The sequence below is a fragment of the Aotus nancymaae genome, unplaced genomic scaffold (assembly GCF_030222135.1).
Source record: "Aotus nancymaae isolate 86718 unplaced genomic scaffold, 86718_ANA_hifiasm-v0.15.2.pri h1tg000057l, whole genome shotgun sequence".
Taxonomy (NCBI): domain Eukaryota; kingdom Metazoa; phylum Chordata; class Mammalia; order Primates; family Aotidae; genus Aotus; species Aotus nancymaae.
In genome coordinates, this window is record NW_026988471.1 from 9,088,777 (window position 1) to 9,105,544 (window position 16,768).

At 40.2% G+C, this 16,768-nt stretch overlaps 1 protein-coding gene across 4 annotated transcripts in view; it reads left to right on the forward strand.

Annotated features, from left to right (window-relative positions):
* Window positions 1–16,768, forward strand: part of TAF1B (TATA-box binding protein associated factor, RNA polymerase I subunit B) — an 81,061-nt gene that overhangs the window by 17,153 nt on the left and 47,140 nt on the right. For 3 of the 4 annotated variants that reach the window (XM_021669020.2, XM_012438858.2, XM_021669022.2), the window contains 2 exons: window positions 6,246–6,396; window positions 13,435–13,588. In XM_021669020.2, the coding sequence (XP_021524695.2) occupies window positions 6,246–6,396; window positions 13,435–13,588 (305 nt within the window). The remainder of the gene's footprint in view (window positions 1–6,245; window positions 6,397–13,434; window positions 13,589–16,768) is intronic. The other variant, XM_021669023.2, reaches the window with a different exon arrangement.

Sequence of the window (16,768 nt, forward strand, 5' to 3'; positions counted from 1 at the left end):
TGCTTTGCACCACAGTAAAGTCAAAACATCACAAGTCAGGGCTCATCTGTGGTTACTCTTCATATGGCTAGAAGAGATTCAGGATCTGTTTGACACACATTTGTTAAGGGCTTGGGAATTTGGCCCAGTGTTTCCTTGTTTGCTTGCGTTCTCATAGGTTCACATCCAGAGTTTAGAGACCCAGGACTAAGAAACCCAGGTCTGGGTGAAGAGTAGGTTACAGATGAACAAAAGAGAACCTCTGAGCTGCTTGAGTATCCTCATGTGATACTGATCCCAAGAATGAGAAGTTAAGAGTAGTCAAGTCATGCAGAATAATGATGGTTATTCTAGGGGGCTGGGGGGAGAAAGGGCAACCTGAGAAAGCTAACTGAAAAAATAAAAAAGGGGAATAACCTAATGAGTTCTTTTGGGTAATGTTTTAAAATATGAGACAATGAATTTAAATAAACTCACAAGAGAAATAACTTGAATATAACTAGAAAAGGTATTTTATAATCACAACTATGAAACATTATGCTATCTTGATACATGACATAGATACTTCTCAAGAAAATCAAAAGATGCTATATAGTTCTAAGGTAACACTTTTGAAAAAGAAAAGAATTACTTGAACTACTAAGAACTTGATCTTTAAAATTTCATAGCTAAGGTATTTGTTGATTGTATTTATGCCCTGGGACTTTGCCTAGCACATAGAAAATATGCATCAGAACCTGGGATTCTCTGACATTTAAATATTTTTGAGTTAAAATAAAAAAAAAAAAGGTTTTGCTAGACTTGAGTAAATTTAAGTGTAAAGCAATGTTAGCATCATGCAAAAATCTTGGTGAATATCAGTAAGTAAAATATTAAGCTATAAATGAATTGGTAAGATAATTTCTACTTCAAGAGTACAGCCATACTCTATTTTGAAAGGAAATAGGAACAATTACTTTTAAATTAGAAACATAGTTTTCTCAAACATATCCATTAAGTATTTCCTTAGTGCTTTGGATATAACTGTTTTGAGAATAGTAAGAGGACTGCATCTGAATCCTGGTTCTTACTTTTGAGCTGTGTTATCTTGGGTGAGGTAAATGACTGAAAATGTGCAGAAAAAGCAAATTAACAAGCAAATATAGAGAGTGGGGAAGGATGCTATTTAAGAAGTCCCTAGGCGCTTCCTATACACAGTACACTAAAGTTTAAGAAGCACTGGTGTAGATGAGAAATGATGGTGGATGGGACCCGGTGGTAGAACTGAAGGTGTTAAGTAATAGAATTCTATATAAACTCTGAAGATAGAGCCAACAGAATTTCCTGATGGATTGGATGTGGGGTGTGAGAGAAAGAGAGGAATAGGAGTCAATGATGACTCTAAGGTTTTTGACCTAAGCAACCGGAGGGAAGTTTTCATCAACTGAAGGGTAAGTGGGCCAGGAAGGTCAGGGGTTCTGTTTTGGACATGTTAAGTTTGAGAAAGCTGTTAGCATCTGTATTAGTCCATTTTCACACTGCTGTAAAAATATTACCCGAGATAGGACAATTTCTAAACAAAAGAATTTTGATCGACTGACAGTTCCACATGGCTAGGGAGGCCCTAAAAAACGCAATTATGGCTGAAGGCGGGAGAGAAATAGGAGAGAAGAGAGAAAGAGAATGCGTGCACACACACGCAGGGGAAACTGCCACTTTTAAAACCATCAGATCGCATGCGAACTCCCTCACTATCGTGAGAACAGCACGGGGGAAACCACCCCCGTGATTCAGTCACCTCTCACCAGGTCTCTCTCTAAACATGTGGGGGTTACAATTCAAGATGAGATTTGGTCGGGGAGCCAAACCATATCATTCCACCACTGGCCCCTGCCAAATCTTGTGTCCTTCTCACATTGCAAAATCAATCATGCCTTCCTAACAGTCTCCCAAAGTTGTAACTCATTCCAGCATTAATTCATTAACTCTCAAGTCCAAGTCTAAAGTCTTATCTGAGACAAGGCAAGTACCTTCCGCCCATGAACCTGTAAAATAAAAAACAAATTAGTTACTTCCAAGATAAAATGAGGGGACAGGCATTGGGTAAATGTTCCCAATCCGAATGTGATAAATTGGTCAAAACAAAGGGGCAGCAGGCCCCATGCAAGTCTGAAACCCAGCAGAGCATTCACTGAATCTTAAAGCTCCAAAATAAGCTTTGACTCCATGTCTCACATCCAGGCATGCTGATGCAAAGGGTGGTCTTGCAAGGCCTTGGGCAGCTCTGCTCCTGTGGCTCTGCAGGGTACAGCTTCCAAGGCTACTTTCATGGGCCACTATTGAGTGCCTGTGACTTTCTAAGCACATGGTGCAGGAGCTATCATTCTGCAGTCTGGAGGACAGTGGCCCTCTTTTCACATCTCAACTAGACGATGCCCCAGTGGGGACTTTGTGTTGGGACTCCAGCCCCACATTTCCTCTCTGCATTGCCCTAGAAGAGGTTTTCCATTAGGACACCTCCCCTGCAGCAGACTCCTGCCTGAACATCCAGGCATTTCCGTACATCCTGTAATCTAGGCAGAGGTTCCGAAACCTCAACTCTCGTCTTCTGTGCACCCACAGGCCTAACACCATGTGGAAACTGCCAAAGCTTGGGGCTTGCACCCCCTGAAGCCATGGCCTGAGCTATACCTTGGTGCCTTTTAGCCACAGCTGGAGCTGGAGTGGCTGGGATGCAGGGTGCCATATCCTGAGGCTGCACAAAGTACCTGGGCCCTGGGCCCAGCCCACGGAATTATTTTTCCCTCCTAGGCCTCTGGGCCTGTGATAGGAGGGACTGTCTCAAAGATGTCTGACATGCCTGGAGACATTTTTCCCATTGTCTTGGCTAGTCACATTCACTCCTCATTACTTATGCAAATTTCTGCAGCCAGCTTGAATTTCTCCCCAGAAAATGGGTTTTCCTTTTCTTTCCTTTTTTTTTTTTTTTTAAATGAAGTCTCAGTCTGTCGCCCAGGCTGGAGTGCAGTGGCACGATCTTGGCTCACTGCAACCTCCGCCTCCCAGGTTCAGGCAGTTCTCCTGCCTCAGCCTCCTGAGTAGCTGGGATTACAGGCATGTGCTGCCACGTCCAGCTAATTTTTGTATTTTTTTTTTAGTAGAGATGGGGTTTCACCATGTTGGTCAGGCTGGTCTCGAACTCCTGACCTCATGATCCACCTGCCTTGGCCTCCCAAAGTGCTGGGATTACAGGTGTGAACCACCACCCAGCCAGGTTTTTCTTTTCTATCTCACAGTCCAGTGCAAATTTTTCAAACTTTTATGCTCTGCTTCCCTTTTAAAAAGAAGTTCTAGTTTCAGATCATCTCTTTGTGAACGCACATGACTGAATGCTTTCAGAATCAGCCAGGTCACCTTCTTGAATGCTTTGCTGCTTAAAAAGTTCTTCTGCCAGATACCCTGAATCATGTTTCTCCACTTCAGAGTTCTACAGCTTTCTAGGGCAGGGGCCAAATGCCACCAGTCTCTTTGCTGAAGCATAGCAAGAGTAACCTTTACTCCAGTTCCCAGTAAGTTCCTCATCTCCATCTGAAACCACCTCAGCCTGGACTTCATTGTCCATATCACTATCAGCATTTTTTGTTTGTTTTTTTGAGATGAAGTGTTGCTCTGTTGCTCAGGCTGGAGTGCAGTGGTGCCATCTTGGTTCACTGCAACTCCACCTCCTGGGTTCAAGTGATTTTTGTGGCTTAGCCTCCTGAGTAGCTGGGACTATAGCTGTGTGCCACCATGCCCAGCTAATTTTTTGTATGTTTAGTAGAGAAGGGGTTTCACCATTTTGGTCAGGCTAATCTTGAACTCCTGACCTCAGGTGATCTGCCCACCTTCACCTCTCAAAGTGCTGGGATTACAGGCATGAGCCATTGCACCCGTCCACAAACAGCATTTTGATCACAATCATTCAACAAGTTTCTAAGAAGTTTCAAACTTACTTTCATCTTTCTGTCTTCATCTGAGCCCTCCAAAGTGTTCCAACCCCTGCTTATTACCCAGTTCCAAAGTTGCTTCCACATTTTCAAGTATCTTTATAGTGGTATTCTACTCCTGGTATCGATTTCCTGTATTAGTCCATTTCCACACTCCTATAAAGATAATACCTGAGACTCAGTAATTTATAAACAAAAGTGGTTTAATTGGCTTAGAGTTCTGCATGGCTGGGAGGCCTCAGGAAACTTACAATCGTGGTGGAAAGCAAAGATGAAGCAAGGCATGTCTTCCATGGCCGCAAGGGAGAGAAAGCGTGCAGGGGAAACTGCCACTTTTAAAACGATCAGATCTCATGAGAACTCCCTTACCATCATAAGAACCGCATGGGGAAACCGCCCCCATGATCCAGTCACCTACCAGTTCCCTCCCTCCAGTCATGAGGATTACAGTTCAAAATGAGATTTGGGTGGGGACACAGAGCCAAAACCATATCAAGCATTCAAGAGGAAATTTCAAGTCTGCAGTTCAGGAGAGAGGTCTGGACTGGACACATAACTTTGGAAGCTGTCAGTTTATATTATCATGAAATCTAACATGCCATTGTTTGTAAGATACACCTTATTTTAAGTACCACTAAGAAAGAAAAGAGTGCTGCAAATTCACTTGTAACATGCCAATGATTGTAAGATAAATCTCGATTTCTGGGATGTTACAATGTGGTGGTGGGGGGTACAATTTACAATTTGAAGATAGTAGCTGGTATTTAAAACCATAAGACCAGATAACGTCACCAACATGTGAAGACAGAGGGGACCAAAAACTGAGCTCTAGGTCATTCTAGGGTTAAGATGTTTGGGATAAAAGAGGAACTGACAAAAAAAATTCTTAGGAACAATGTGAAGTAAGAGCACAGCTGAGAGAATGAGCACTCTGGAAACTAAGGGAACAAAGTGTTTCAAGAAGAGAACAGTGATCAGCTGTGATAAATGCTGTCACTAGGTCAAGAAGAAAGAGGGCTACAAAGTAGTGAAGAGTGGGATCAAAACCTTGATTGGAATGGAATATAAGGTAGACTGAGAGGAGAGAAATTGGAGACAACAAATCTGGACTTTTTCAAGGCGTTTTGCTGCAACAAGTCCAAAGAAATGGCGTGGTTGCTGGGGTCAAGGGAGAGCTTTTAAAAAGTGGGATAAATGGTAGCATATTTATGGACTGATAGGAATGATGCAGGAGAGAAAAAGTTAGACAGAAAGAGTAGACGTGAATCTTTGAATATACAAAGGGGTGGAATTAAGTGCACAAATAGAGAAACTGGCTTTAGACAGGAGTTTGAATAGTACAATCAGGCAGAGGCAGAGTATGTGGTAGAGCTGCTGGCAGTGGTTACCTGTGGGAACCTGTGGAAGTTTTCTCAGGATGTTCATGCTCATCAGCCAGCTTTCTGGTGCAGCCTCCCTCTCATGGGGCTTCCCTATAGGGAGGGGATATGCTTGACAGAGGACACAAGCATCTTATTTCATTCTCTGAGTTTTTTTTTTCTTCATTGTCTTATGAGCCTCTTTAACAGGAGTCTTATCTTCTTGTAATAAGATCAAGTTTCTTGGCCTGCAGGGTTGAAATCATGCCTTTTTGACTGATCAGTTTCCCTAGGTAATGATAGCTAATGAGGTATTTAGGTAGCCAGCCAGCTGACCTTTTTAGGGACTCTGTCATTTCAACAGTACATGTGTGAACAATTAAACAGTGGTATAAGATAGTATATCCTTGTTGATTACATGTTACAAACCATATGTGCTATAGGAGTTCAAGGAAAGGAGAAATCACTGAAGAGCGGGTTGGAAAGATGGCATGAGGAGTAAGTAATGAGTCAGAGAGATGGGGGAAAGGGATAGTTCAGGCAGGAGAACCAGAATTACCAAAGATACAAAGCAAAAGTTCCCCAGGCAGGTTTGGTAAAAAGAAGACAGCCAGCATGTGTGGAGTCATTATTGATGCCCGATGTTTTCAGTGGTGAAGATATTAGCACTGTAAGAGAGATATTCACGGAAGAAGAAGGAGACCCGATGGGAGGGCTGGCAGCCAGTTTCCTTGCTCATCTTTGTCTGAGACCCTTCTCTAAGAAGCATTGCGGGGAGCTGTCAGGGGCATGTTTCAGAAGTAAGGGACTTGGCAGACAGTTGCAGTTTTCTAGAGGGGTTTCTTTTATGGTATTTATGATGGTCAGGAATTGTTTAAGTTTACAGAAATTAACTGTTTAAAACTCTTATGCAACAGTTTTATTTATATTATTTTGCAAACAGGTATTAGAAGATAATCTCAGTCATTCAGACTGGGCTAGTGAGCCTGAGCTGCTAAGTGATGTCAACTCTCCTTTTCTTGAAAGTGGAATGGAATCTCAGTCTGATGTCCACACTCGAAAATCTTTCCGCATCAGCAAAGCATCGCAATCAGGTAAAAATGAAAACCAAACCATTTAGAATTTTAAAGCTGGTATGCCCCTTAAAAATAATTTAGTCTGATCTTCTGATATTCCACGGAGAGGGAACTTGGTCTAGCAAGGAAGAGTGACTTGCTGAATCCTATGGCTAAGACAAAGGCAAACTAAATGAAATCTTAGCGTAATTTTTTAAAAGGCACATCATCTCCACATGAGTTGCTTTGTGTGTGATTTTAAAGAGACATAACGATCAAGTGGATCCAGAAAGAAGAAGCCTACCTCAAAAAGATCATATATGTGTGGGCTCAGAGTTTTCAAAGAAAAGTTGTAGCAGAAAAATGTTATAAAGTAGCCATATGGTAAAATAGACAAAGATGATATGTCCAATTTCTAAGCATAGACTAAAACAAGCCAAGTAAAATTTACCTTGTTACATGTGTGTTTTACTTTCTGATATAATTCCATAACTTGAAATAGATAAGGAATATATTTAAGATCAAAATATAGGCCTTCTTCCTAAAGCATTCATTAATTTTAGTTGTTCCTTTACTACATTTCTTTTTTAATTTTTTTTTTTTAACTGATGGAAAACAGACCAGGTTTTCCAAACCCTCTAGTGTTAGAAATTGTTTATTGATATCTGGGTTAAATGTAGTTAAATTTTTCAACAAACATTCCTTGCCCTCCAAAAATTAAAAATTTCTTTATCATTGTATTCCCATCTGAGCACAAGACCTGACCTCAGGTGATCCACCAGCCTCGGCCTCCCAAAGTACTGGGATTACAGGCATGAGCCACCACACCCGACCCCTTAGAGCTTTCTTTTAGTTTTTAGATTAGTTTTACACTGTGCCGGACTGCATAGTGACACAGATATCAAATAAGTTACTTTTTGCCTAAAGTGTTAGGATCCTACACTAATTGGGCAGCAAGGAATTTCTGGAGTTTTCTTCTTTACCTTTTCAGACAAGCCTGAGCTCAGGTAGTCTCAGAAGACCTGTAAAAACCCTTTAAAGGAAAGATATTAGCTCCTTTTAAAGCATCATGATTGTTTTATTTACCTATGTTTAACAGCTTTGTTTGCTTTTTTTTTTCTTTGAGACAGAGTTTAGCTTTAGTTGCCTAGGCTGGAGTGCAATGGCCCAATCTTGACTCACTGCAACCTCCGCCTCCTGGGTTCAGCAGTTCTCCTGCCTCAGCCTCCCAAGTAGCTGGGACTACAGGCATGCACCACCACACCCGACTAATTTTTTTTGTATTTAGTAGAGATGGGGTTTCACCATGTTGGTCAGGCTGGTCTTGAACTCCTGACCTCAGGTGATCCACCAGCCTTGGCCTCCCAAAGTGCTGGGATTACAGGCATGAGCCACCATGCCCAAGCCCCTAGAGCTTTCTTTTAGTTTTTACATTAAGAGTAATTATTTGGTGGGCACAGTGGCTCACACCTGTAATCCCAGCACTGTGGGAGGCCAAGGCAGGCAGATCACTTGAGGTCAGGAGTTCAAGACCAGCCTGGCCAACATGGTGAAGCCCTGTCTCTACTGAAAATACAAAAATTAGCTAGGCATGGACACACTGGTATTCCCAGCTGCTTGGGAGGCTGAGGCAGGAGAATCACTTGAACTGGGAGGCGGATGTTGCAGTGAACCAAGATTGTACCACTGCACTCCAGTGTGGGTGACAGAGCAAGACTCTGTCTCAAAAAAAAAAAAAAGTAATTATTAATGAAACTCAACATAAAACTATAAAATACATATAGTCCCAAAGAAAATAAAATCACTAGTTATTGTACCAACCAGAAATTACCACTACTGCTATTTTAGATCATTCCAGAAAGTTTTTCCTTCATGTATATATAGGGAAAGAGTTTGTTTTTGTAAAAATTTGAATTATTTCTTCATTCTTTAAATTTTTAAATCAAAATTCTACATGCATACAATTCAAATCATTCTGTAAGTCGTTATAAAAAATTACAAAAATAAAAAAGAAATTTTAATTTGTAGTCTACCAGTCATAGTGGCTCATACCTGTAATCCCAGCATTTTGGGAGGCCAAGGAGGGAGGTTCAGTTGAACCCAGGAGTTCAAGCCCAACCTGGGCAACATAGTGAGACCACCATCTCTCAAAAAATAAAAAAATTAGCTGGGCATGGTGGTGCTTGCCTACAGTCCCAGCTACTCAAGCAGCTGAGGTTGCAGGAATGCTTGAGCCAGGAGGTTGAGGCTACAATATGCTGTGATCATGCCACATCATGCCACTACACTCTAGCCTGGGTGACAGAGCAAGACCCTGTCTTAAAAAAAATAAAATTTGTAGTGTACCTTCAGCTAATGTCCTATTCCCAGGAGGCATTCATTTTCAACTCTTTTGTAACTTCCATATCTCTATATCACATGCTTCTAGTATTACATCTTGATTTCTGGTTTGGGACATTAGCTATTGAATTCCATTTTAGCTTTTTCATACATTCCTCACTGTCCCTCCTCTGCACGTAGCCACCAGTACATGAGTGTGTGTTTCTCATTCTCTCTCTTCCCAATATAATTACTATAATTTTTTACTAAATCAGTATTTACTGCTGAAATTATTATAAATGTATAAATGTTATTTAGACTGAGCCATATAGCTTACTATGATTACTTTTTCTGTATATCTGTAGTTTTCTTGGAGTTGATAATTGTTATTTATTTAGTTTTCTGTTGATCACTAATGTATAATTTATTACTAATGTATCTCCACACTTCCTGTCAGTTCTTCTAATCTCTTAATACCTTAGTATTCTATCAGTTTCATCTTCTGGAAGAAGTCTCCCTGGAGCCTCTGCTCTGCTCTGATCTAGAATGATGCCTCTAGACTTGTGGCCTGGCTGACTTTAGGATCTCTCTTTACCAGCATCCTGAGATTCTGTCATTTCTCTTTCGTTGGATTTTTTATTTTCTGCATCCCATTTCCTCTTCTTTCCTGGATTACCCTTCCATTTTTATGGAGTGTCTTTTATTTCACAGAGAATATTAATGATCTTTCATCCCTGACTTGATGTTTTGGCCTCTGCTTTTTTAATATGTTTAGTGAGTCTAGGGTAGCTATTCTTACTTAAACATGGAGACTAAAAGTTGATAGAAGGCTTTGTTTCCATGATGAGTCTTGTCAGCTCTGCTCTGTATGCAAGGTTGTTTTCTCAGTGAACCACTGCCGCCCTCCACCACCCTCCCTGCATTATCATCTTTCAGTCTTTCCCCCCTGGAGCTGATCAGATTCCTTAGAGCTTTGAATCTTCTGTTTGGCGGGTGTGTAATCCAGGCTGTCACTGTTCTGGGAACTGGGTAGGAAGAAGGAGGCCCGAGGGGAATGGGAGATTGTTTTAGTATTCAGGATGTAAACTTTCACTTAAGTCTCCTATTTTCACTTCTCAGTGGTGCATGTGACTGGCATGCCTTATTCTAGAGACCTCTCTGGAGAAGAAATTTCCAGTTTTTGGCCAAGACTGGGGAGGGGCAGTCATTTGACTGCACGGATTTCGGATAAGAATCTGGATGTTGAACTGCTTCTTAATCTGAATTTTAAGCAGTCATCCTGGTGTTAGGCCTGCCTTCATGCAGTTTCTAGGGGTGTGAGTTTCACTAATTCCTGAGCCATCTTTTGGGATCCCCAGTGAAAACTACTTTTTGGCTTTCCCCACTGCTGGCTTTGAATCTAGCTTTCTCAGGACTGATAAGGCGGTAATCACTTGTCTGTATGCTTTCCGACTTCTCAAATTTTATTGTTCTTGTCACCTTTTTCATATTATTTGTTCTCAGGTTTACATGTTTTAAAAATTCTCTTTATAATAATTGTTGTAGCAGGAGAGAGCAGAGGCTAATGTGTGTTTTCAATTTGCCGCCTTAACTAGAGGTCCTTACATATTATAAGGAATATACCAAAAAAAAAGTTCTGTGTGTGTGTACACACACATATTTATTTTATGGAAATCTGTGACTTTGTATGTTTATTTAAAACTGGTGGTCCTTAAACTTTAGCATCCATCAGAATCACCTGGAAAGCTTGTTAAACCTCAGTAATTTGTATTTCCATTAGGTTCTCAGGTGATACTAATACCACTGGTCCAGGCGTATACTTTGAGAACCACTGATCTAAAGTATGGACATTGTTTTGTAGTCTACCATTGCATGGAATTATTTAATTAAACTTCTATTCCTGGCATTTAGGTTGTTCTAAATTCTTTCGTATTATAAACAGTGCTGCCACAACATTCCTTGACCCTGAACCTTTGCATGGCTTTCAAATCATTTCACTGGGGTGAAATCTTCAAAGTAGAACTGTTGGGCCTATTTGCACATCGGTTTCTACTCTGTGCTAGAGACTGTTCTGGGCACTGGGACACAATGGTGGTGAGACTGTCCGCCTTCAAGGTGTTTATATTGTAGTAGGAGATAGGCAATAAATGCCCAAATAAAGAACATTTAGTTACTGATAAGTGCTATGAAGAAAGGACTTACAGAATTTGGAGAAAGGGATTTTTGAGGAGTGATTTTGAGAGTTTATGTTTAAGAAAGCGGAGCTTCTCAGGGGCATTGCTAGGCCTGCTTCTTTATCTACCCTTACTCCTTAGGTGACTTCACCTAATACTTCAACTTTAACCAACCACTAACTATATGCTGAAACGAAAATTCCTGTCTCTCATCCCACCTCTCCTCCAAAGTATAGATTCTTATATTCAGCTGCTGAGTCAACATTTCTATTGGTGTACTTAATAAGATTCACACTTAATACAAATAATTCTAACACTGTGATTTCTCTCATCAAACCTGAGTTTCTTTTGCCATCTTCGTTGTCTTGGTAAATCGCACTGCATTCTACTTGTTGCTCAGGCCAACAACCTTAGAATCATACTTGTTTTCTCCTTTTCTCTCATGTTTTACATTTAACCTATCAGCAAATCCTTTGACTCTACCTTTAAAATCTATCTAGAATCCCACCATTTCTTACCAGCTGCAATGCTACCACTCCAGTTCATGTCCCAGTCTTGGCTTTCCTGGAAGAGTGGTCTTCTGTTTCTGCTCCTGCCCTTCCGTAACTCCATTCTTCCCACAGCAGCTGAAGTGACCTTTTTAAATACATAACTGAGGTCCTGTTGCTCCATGTTTTAAAACTCTCCAGAAACTTCTTCTTATACTTAGAATAAAATCCAAAGTACAAATCATGACCTGCAAAATTCTACATAATATGGTTTGTATTCTCTCTTCAGTATCATTCCCACCACTTTCCCTCACAAATTTCTGTTCTTATAAAGAAAAAGAGGTTTAATGGACTCACAGATCCACATGGCTGGGGAGACCTCACAATAATGGCAGATTTACGTAGAAACTATATTATATAGCATCCCATGATGCTCTCACCTCAGTGGCCTTTTTGCTCTTCCACAGTTCACTCGTGCTAATGTACTTGGTATTCTTCCCAACATCCTTAAGACTTACTTTCTGAATTAATTCAGGTCTCTGCTCAAATGTCACCTTCTCAATGAGGTTTCTCTGACTACCCATATAAAATAGCACATCTCTCTTCCCTTCCCATCACTTTGTATGACTCTACATTGCTATTTTTCTATGTAGCATCACTGTCTTGTCAATTGTAATTTTTTTTTTTTGAGATAGGGTCTCTCTATGTTGCCCAGGCTGGTCTCACAATCTTGGGCTCACGTGATTGTCCTATCTCACCAGTAGCTGGGATTATAGGTGCACACCATGGCACCTGGCTCTGCCAATTGTATTTCTTGTTTGTTTGTTTGTTCGTTTATTGGTCTGTCTCCCATTACTAGAATGTAAGTTCTAAGAGAGATGAGACATTATTCACTATCATTTCCTGAGACATGAAGAGTGGCACAAGGAATGAGATGAATAAGCATCTGGTGAATGGATGAAGATACCATAATGTCACATGGTAGAGGATACCTGGAGGATGGGGATAGGAGGAGGTGCTGCTGCTCTAGCTAAAGGAGTTTTGGAGAGGCCTTGTAGAGAAGGGGCCATGGAGTTTAGGCCAGAGTCAAAGCAGTTACACATGTTTTGCTGTGCATTATAATCGTATATCCTTTCCTTTATTTAAAAAATTATTTATGTTCCTATTAAAAAATTCAAACAGTTCAAATCCCTCTTTTTTTTTTTTTTGAGACATAGTCTCACTCTTACCACCCAGGCTGGAGTGCGACGGTATGATCTCGGCTCACTGCAACCTCTGCCTCTCGGGTTCAAGCTATTCTCCTGTGTCAGCCTCCCAAGTAGCTGGGATTACAGGCGTCCACTACCACACCCGGCTAATTTTTTGTATTTTTAGTAGAGATGAGGTTTCACCATGTTGGCCAGGCTGGTTTTGAATTCCTGACCTCAAGTAATCCGCCTGCCTCAACCTCCCAAAGCACTGGGATCACTGGTGTGAACCACCACACCGGGCCCAAATCCCTCTTCAGAATCCTGTCTCATGCCACTCCCACAGATATCCCATGATTACATTTTTTGGCTGATTTTATTCTAATCCTTCATTGCTCTTTATTGCCAAATTGCTCTTTGTAAAGGTTTTATAACTAGTTTTAAGATACTTGTATTAGTCCATTTTCATACTGCTATGAAGAAATACCCAAGACTGGGTGATTTATACAGAAAAAGAGTTTTAATGGGCTCACAGTTCCACATGGCTGGGGAGGACTCACGATCATGGTGGAAGGTGAAGGAGGAGCAAAGGCACATCTTACATGGCAGCAGGCAAGATGAGTGTGTGCAGGGGAACTACCCTTTATAAAACCATCAGATCTCTTGAGACTTATTCACTATCATGAGAACAGCGTGGATAAAACCTGCTCCCATGATTCAATTACTTCCCACCAGGTCCCTCCCATGACACGTGGGAATTATGGGAACTACAGTTTAAAATGAGATTTGGGTGGGGACAGAGCCAAACCATGCCAGTATTTAAAATGCCTGTTTAGATTTTATGTTGTTTTTCATTTGTTGTCCAAATAAGTTACCTGGATTTTTTTAAATCTCCATTTATCTCCTAAGAAACATCTGTCTGTTCTGGATCTCTGGATGGAGTTGAATACTCACAACGAAAGGAGAAGGGAATCGTGAAGATGACCATGCCACAGACACTTGCCTTCTGTTATCTGTCCTTACTTTGGCAGAGAGAAGCAATAACGCTTTCAGATCTTTTGAGGTCAGCTGGACCTCTTATACGATAATGTTTTTGCTGGTTACTGTATGAACTAAGAAGACAAACTTTGAATATTTTTATTTTTATAAGAAGGCTTAACTTGAGGAAGGAACTGGAAAGGTTGAGTAGTCTGGATTCTGATTCTGAAATTCAATTCCCCCTGGGCTAGTAATTTATCTTCTTGATTTTTCTTATTTATATAGTGGAAATTATAGTACTTTCCATACATGGGCTATTGGAAAATTAATTATTTAATATAATAGTTTGAAGAGAAAAGTGACATTTAAGTACCTGAATAATATTAGTACATATTTTTTATTTCTAAAAAAAGATAAACAGATGATCTTTACATTAGCAAAATCGTTACTTGTAGTTATACTAAAGCATACATCGGTGTTAAGAGCTAAAATAGGTTGTCTGTGTTTATAAGGAAAAGTTGAAGACAAAACTGTTGGAAGGAAATGTTATGTAGATAATAAGCATTTATATTTTTCAGGATAATCTACAGGGCTTTTTGGTTAATGAATGCATTCCAGTATTATGTGTAAGAGTTTCTCATTTAATAGATGTGCCAAAGTTGTTAATGTGCTAATTTTTTTCTCCTTGCTTTATATGTGTTCTGAATAGTAATATTTGGGTTTAATGAATGTATAGAGTGCTTTTAAGAGCACAAATTAGGAAGCAAACTGTTGGGTTTGAATCCTGTCTCTGCCACTTATTTATTATATGACCTTGAGTAAGTCATTTAATTTCTCTCTGCTTTTGTTTCCTCATTGGTAAAATGTGACTAATAATAATAACTACCTCATAGGGTTGTAACTACTTTCAATAATTCGTACTACATGGAAAACACTTAGAGCTGTGTCTGGCACATAATAAGAACTCAGTGCTCGTCATTATTGTTTTTGTTTTCATCATCACCACCATCATCATCATTATTGGCACAGCCCCTTTGATTAAATATAATGTCTCCAGTAAATGATGATAATGTCTTTGAATTTGGCCACATCAACCAAATAAAAATGCTTTCCTCGGATCTGATTAAGTCTACAAGAAGATAGCCCATGATTCAGTGAATTTTACTATTGATTTAAAAAGCTGATTTTGCTTTGTATGCCCCCATTGGGTGATCTCATCTTTTCCCAAGGCTTTAATTACCACTATATGCTGATGACTCCCAGATTTATATCTCTAGCCCAGACTTGTCTACTGAGGGCCAGACCCATAGAGTCTGGACACGGCTACTTAGGTGTCTTTATGATATCTCAGAATCAGCATGACTAGAGGTTCATCATCTGTCTCCTTGATCCAGCTCCTTCTCCAGTGTTCTCTTTCTTAGTAAATGCCATCCACCCTGTTGTAGTCTATCTGGAAGCCTAGGAATCATCCTTGACCCTTTCCCCTCTTCATACACTGCTGGTCATTATGTCCCCTCAGTTATATGTCCAAAAACTCACAGAACCATTCTACTCTGCATTTCCTTTCTCTCTGTCCTTTCTACCCTCATTTGGATTGCTTAACAGTCTCCCAGCTCAGCTCTGTGTCTATAATCTTGTTGTGTCATTTTTATCCATTTTCTTCCTGATAACCAGAAGGATCTTACAAAAACATAAATCTAATCATGTCATTAGAGCTAGATAAAGGGGCTAGCCATCCTACCCAGGACAATCTCGAAGGGACTAACAGAACTCTCCTAGAAATCTAACAAGTCACATTTACCTGAAATTCTTCTCAGGGAGAATATTATATGTGGTTGGAAGAATGTGGGTAAGATACCACCCACTTCCCTTTGTCTTTTCTCTTCTCTCTCTCTTTCCCTCTCCTCCCCCACCAAGGGGAATTCTAAAATGCCTTCAAGGAGATTAAATCTAGTTAGCTGGGGGGCTTTTGTTTTGCTCTGTGGAATATACAAGTTTGGGAACAGAGCTTAGTTGCTTGGGGCAATAGGAGAAGAGACTGTCAAAATTGATATTTTTTCTTTGCTTTTTCTCTCAGAAAGCTCTTAAGCCATACATTCTCAAAATGTGGCTTCCTGACTTACAGCTTCAGTACCACCTGGGAACTTGTTAGAAATGTGAATTCTTAGACCTATCCTACACCTTCTGAATCAGAAACTCTGGGGTAGGACCTGGTAATCTCTGATTTAAAATAAGCCCTTCAGGGGATTCTTCTTTTTTCTTTTTTTTCTTTCTTTTTCTTTCTTTCTTTCTTTTTTTTTTTTTTTGTAGAGATGGGGTCTTGTGATGTTGCCCAAGCTGGTCTTGAACTCCTGGCCTCAAGCAAACCTCCCATCTTGGCCTCCTGCCTTGGCCTCCCAAAATGTTGGGATTGTGGCGTGAGCCACCATGCCTGGCTCAGGGGATTCTTATGGATGGTAAAGTTTGAGAACCACTGCCAAACTTTGAAAACATATTTAAAGAGCACTGGTTTTAAGGGAGAATGTTATTGCCTGGCCAAAATACCCACATATCGTAATACTGTGCATGTCACTCCCTTTTTAAGTTCGCTAGCAGCATCCATAGTCCTTAGGATACATTCATTACCCTTCAGATAGCCTGTAAAGGACCCTGCCTACCTAGCAATAACAACATTAATAAATAAAAATAACCAGCATTTATTTATTCTGTAAATCTGTGGTGAATATCTACTATATGCAGGTGTTATTCTCGAGTCTAGACCCTTGCAATGCAGTTGTGAATCAATCATATAGGTCAAGTCCTTGCTCTCATGAATTTCAAGACCAGGGGAGGAAACAGACAAACAAACACATAAAAGTATGGTTGGTGCAGAGGTAATTGTGGTTAATGGCCCAAACTGCAATTACTTTTGCACCAACCTGATGAATAAGAAAATAATCAGACAGGGAAAGGCTATTCAGAAGATTGAAATAGGATGGTATGATAGAGAATGACTAGATGGCTACTTTAGATTGGTTCTTTGGGAAGGACTCACCAAGAAGGTAGCATTTAATCTGTACCTTAAATGAAAATAGAGCCAGTGTGAATATCAAGAGTACAATAGTCCTCACTTATCCACAGAGGGTATGTTCCAAGACATTGGATACCTGAAAATGTAGATAGCACGGAACCCTATATACACTATGTTTTTTCTATGTGTACATTCCTGTGATAAAGTTTAATTTATAAGTTAGGCATAGCAAGACATTAGCAATAATACCTAATA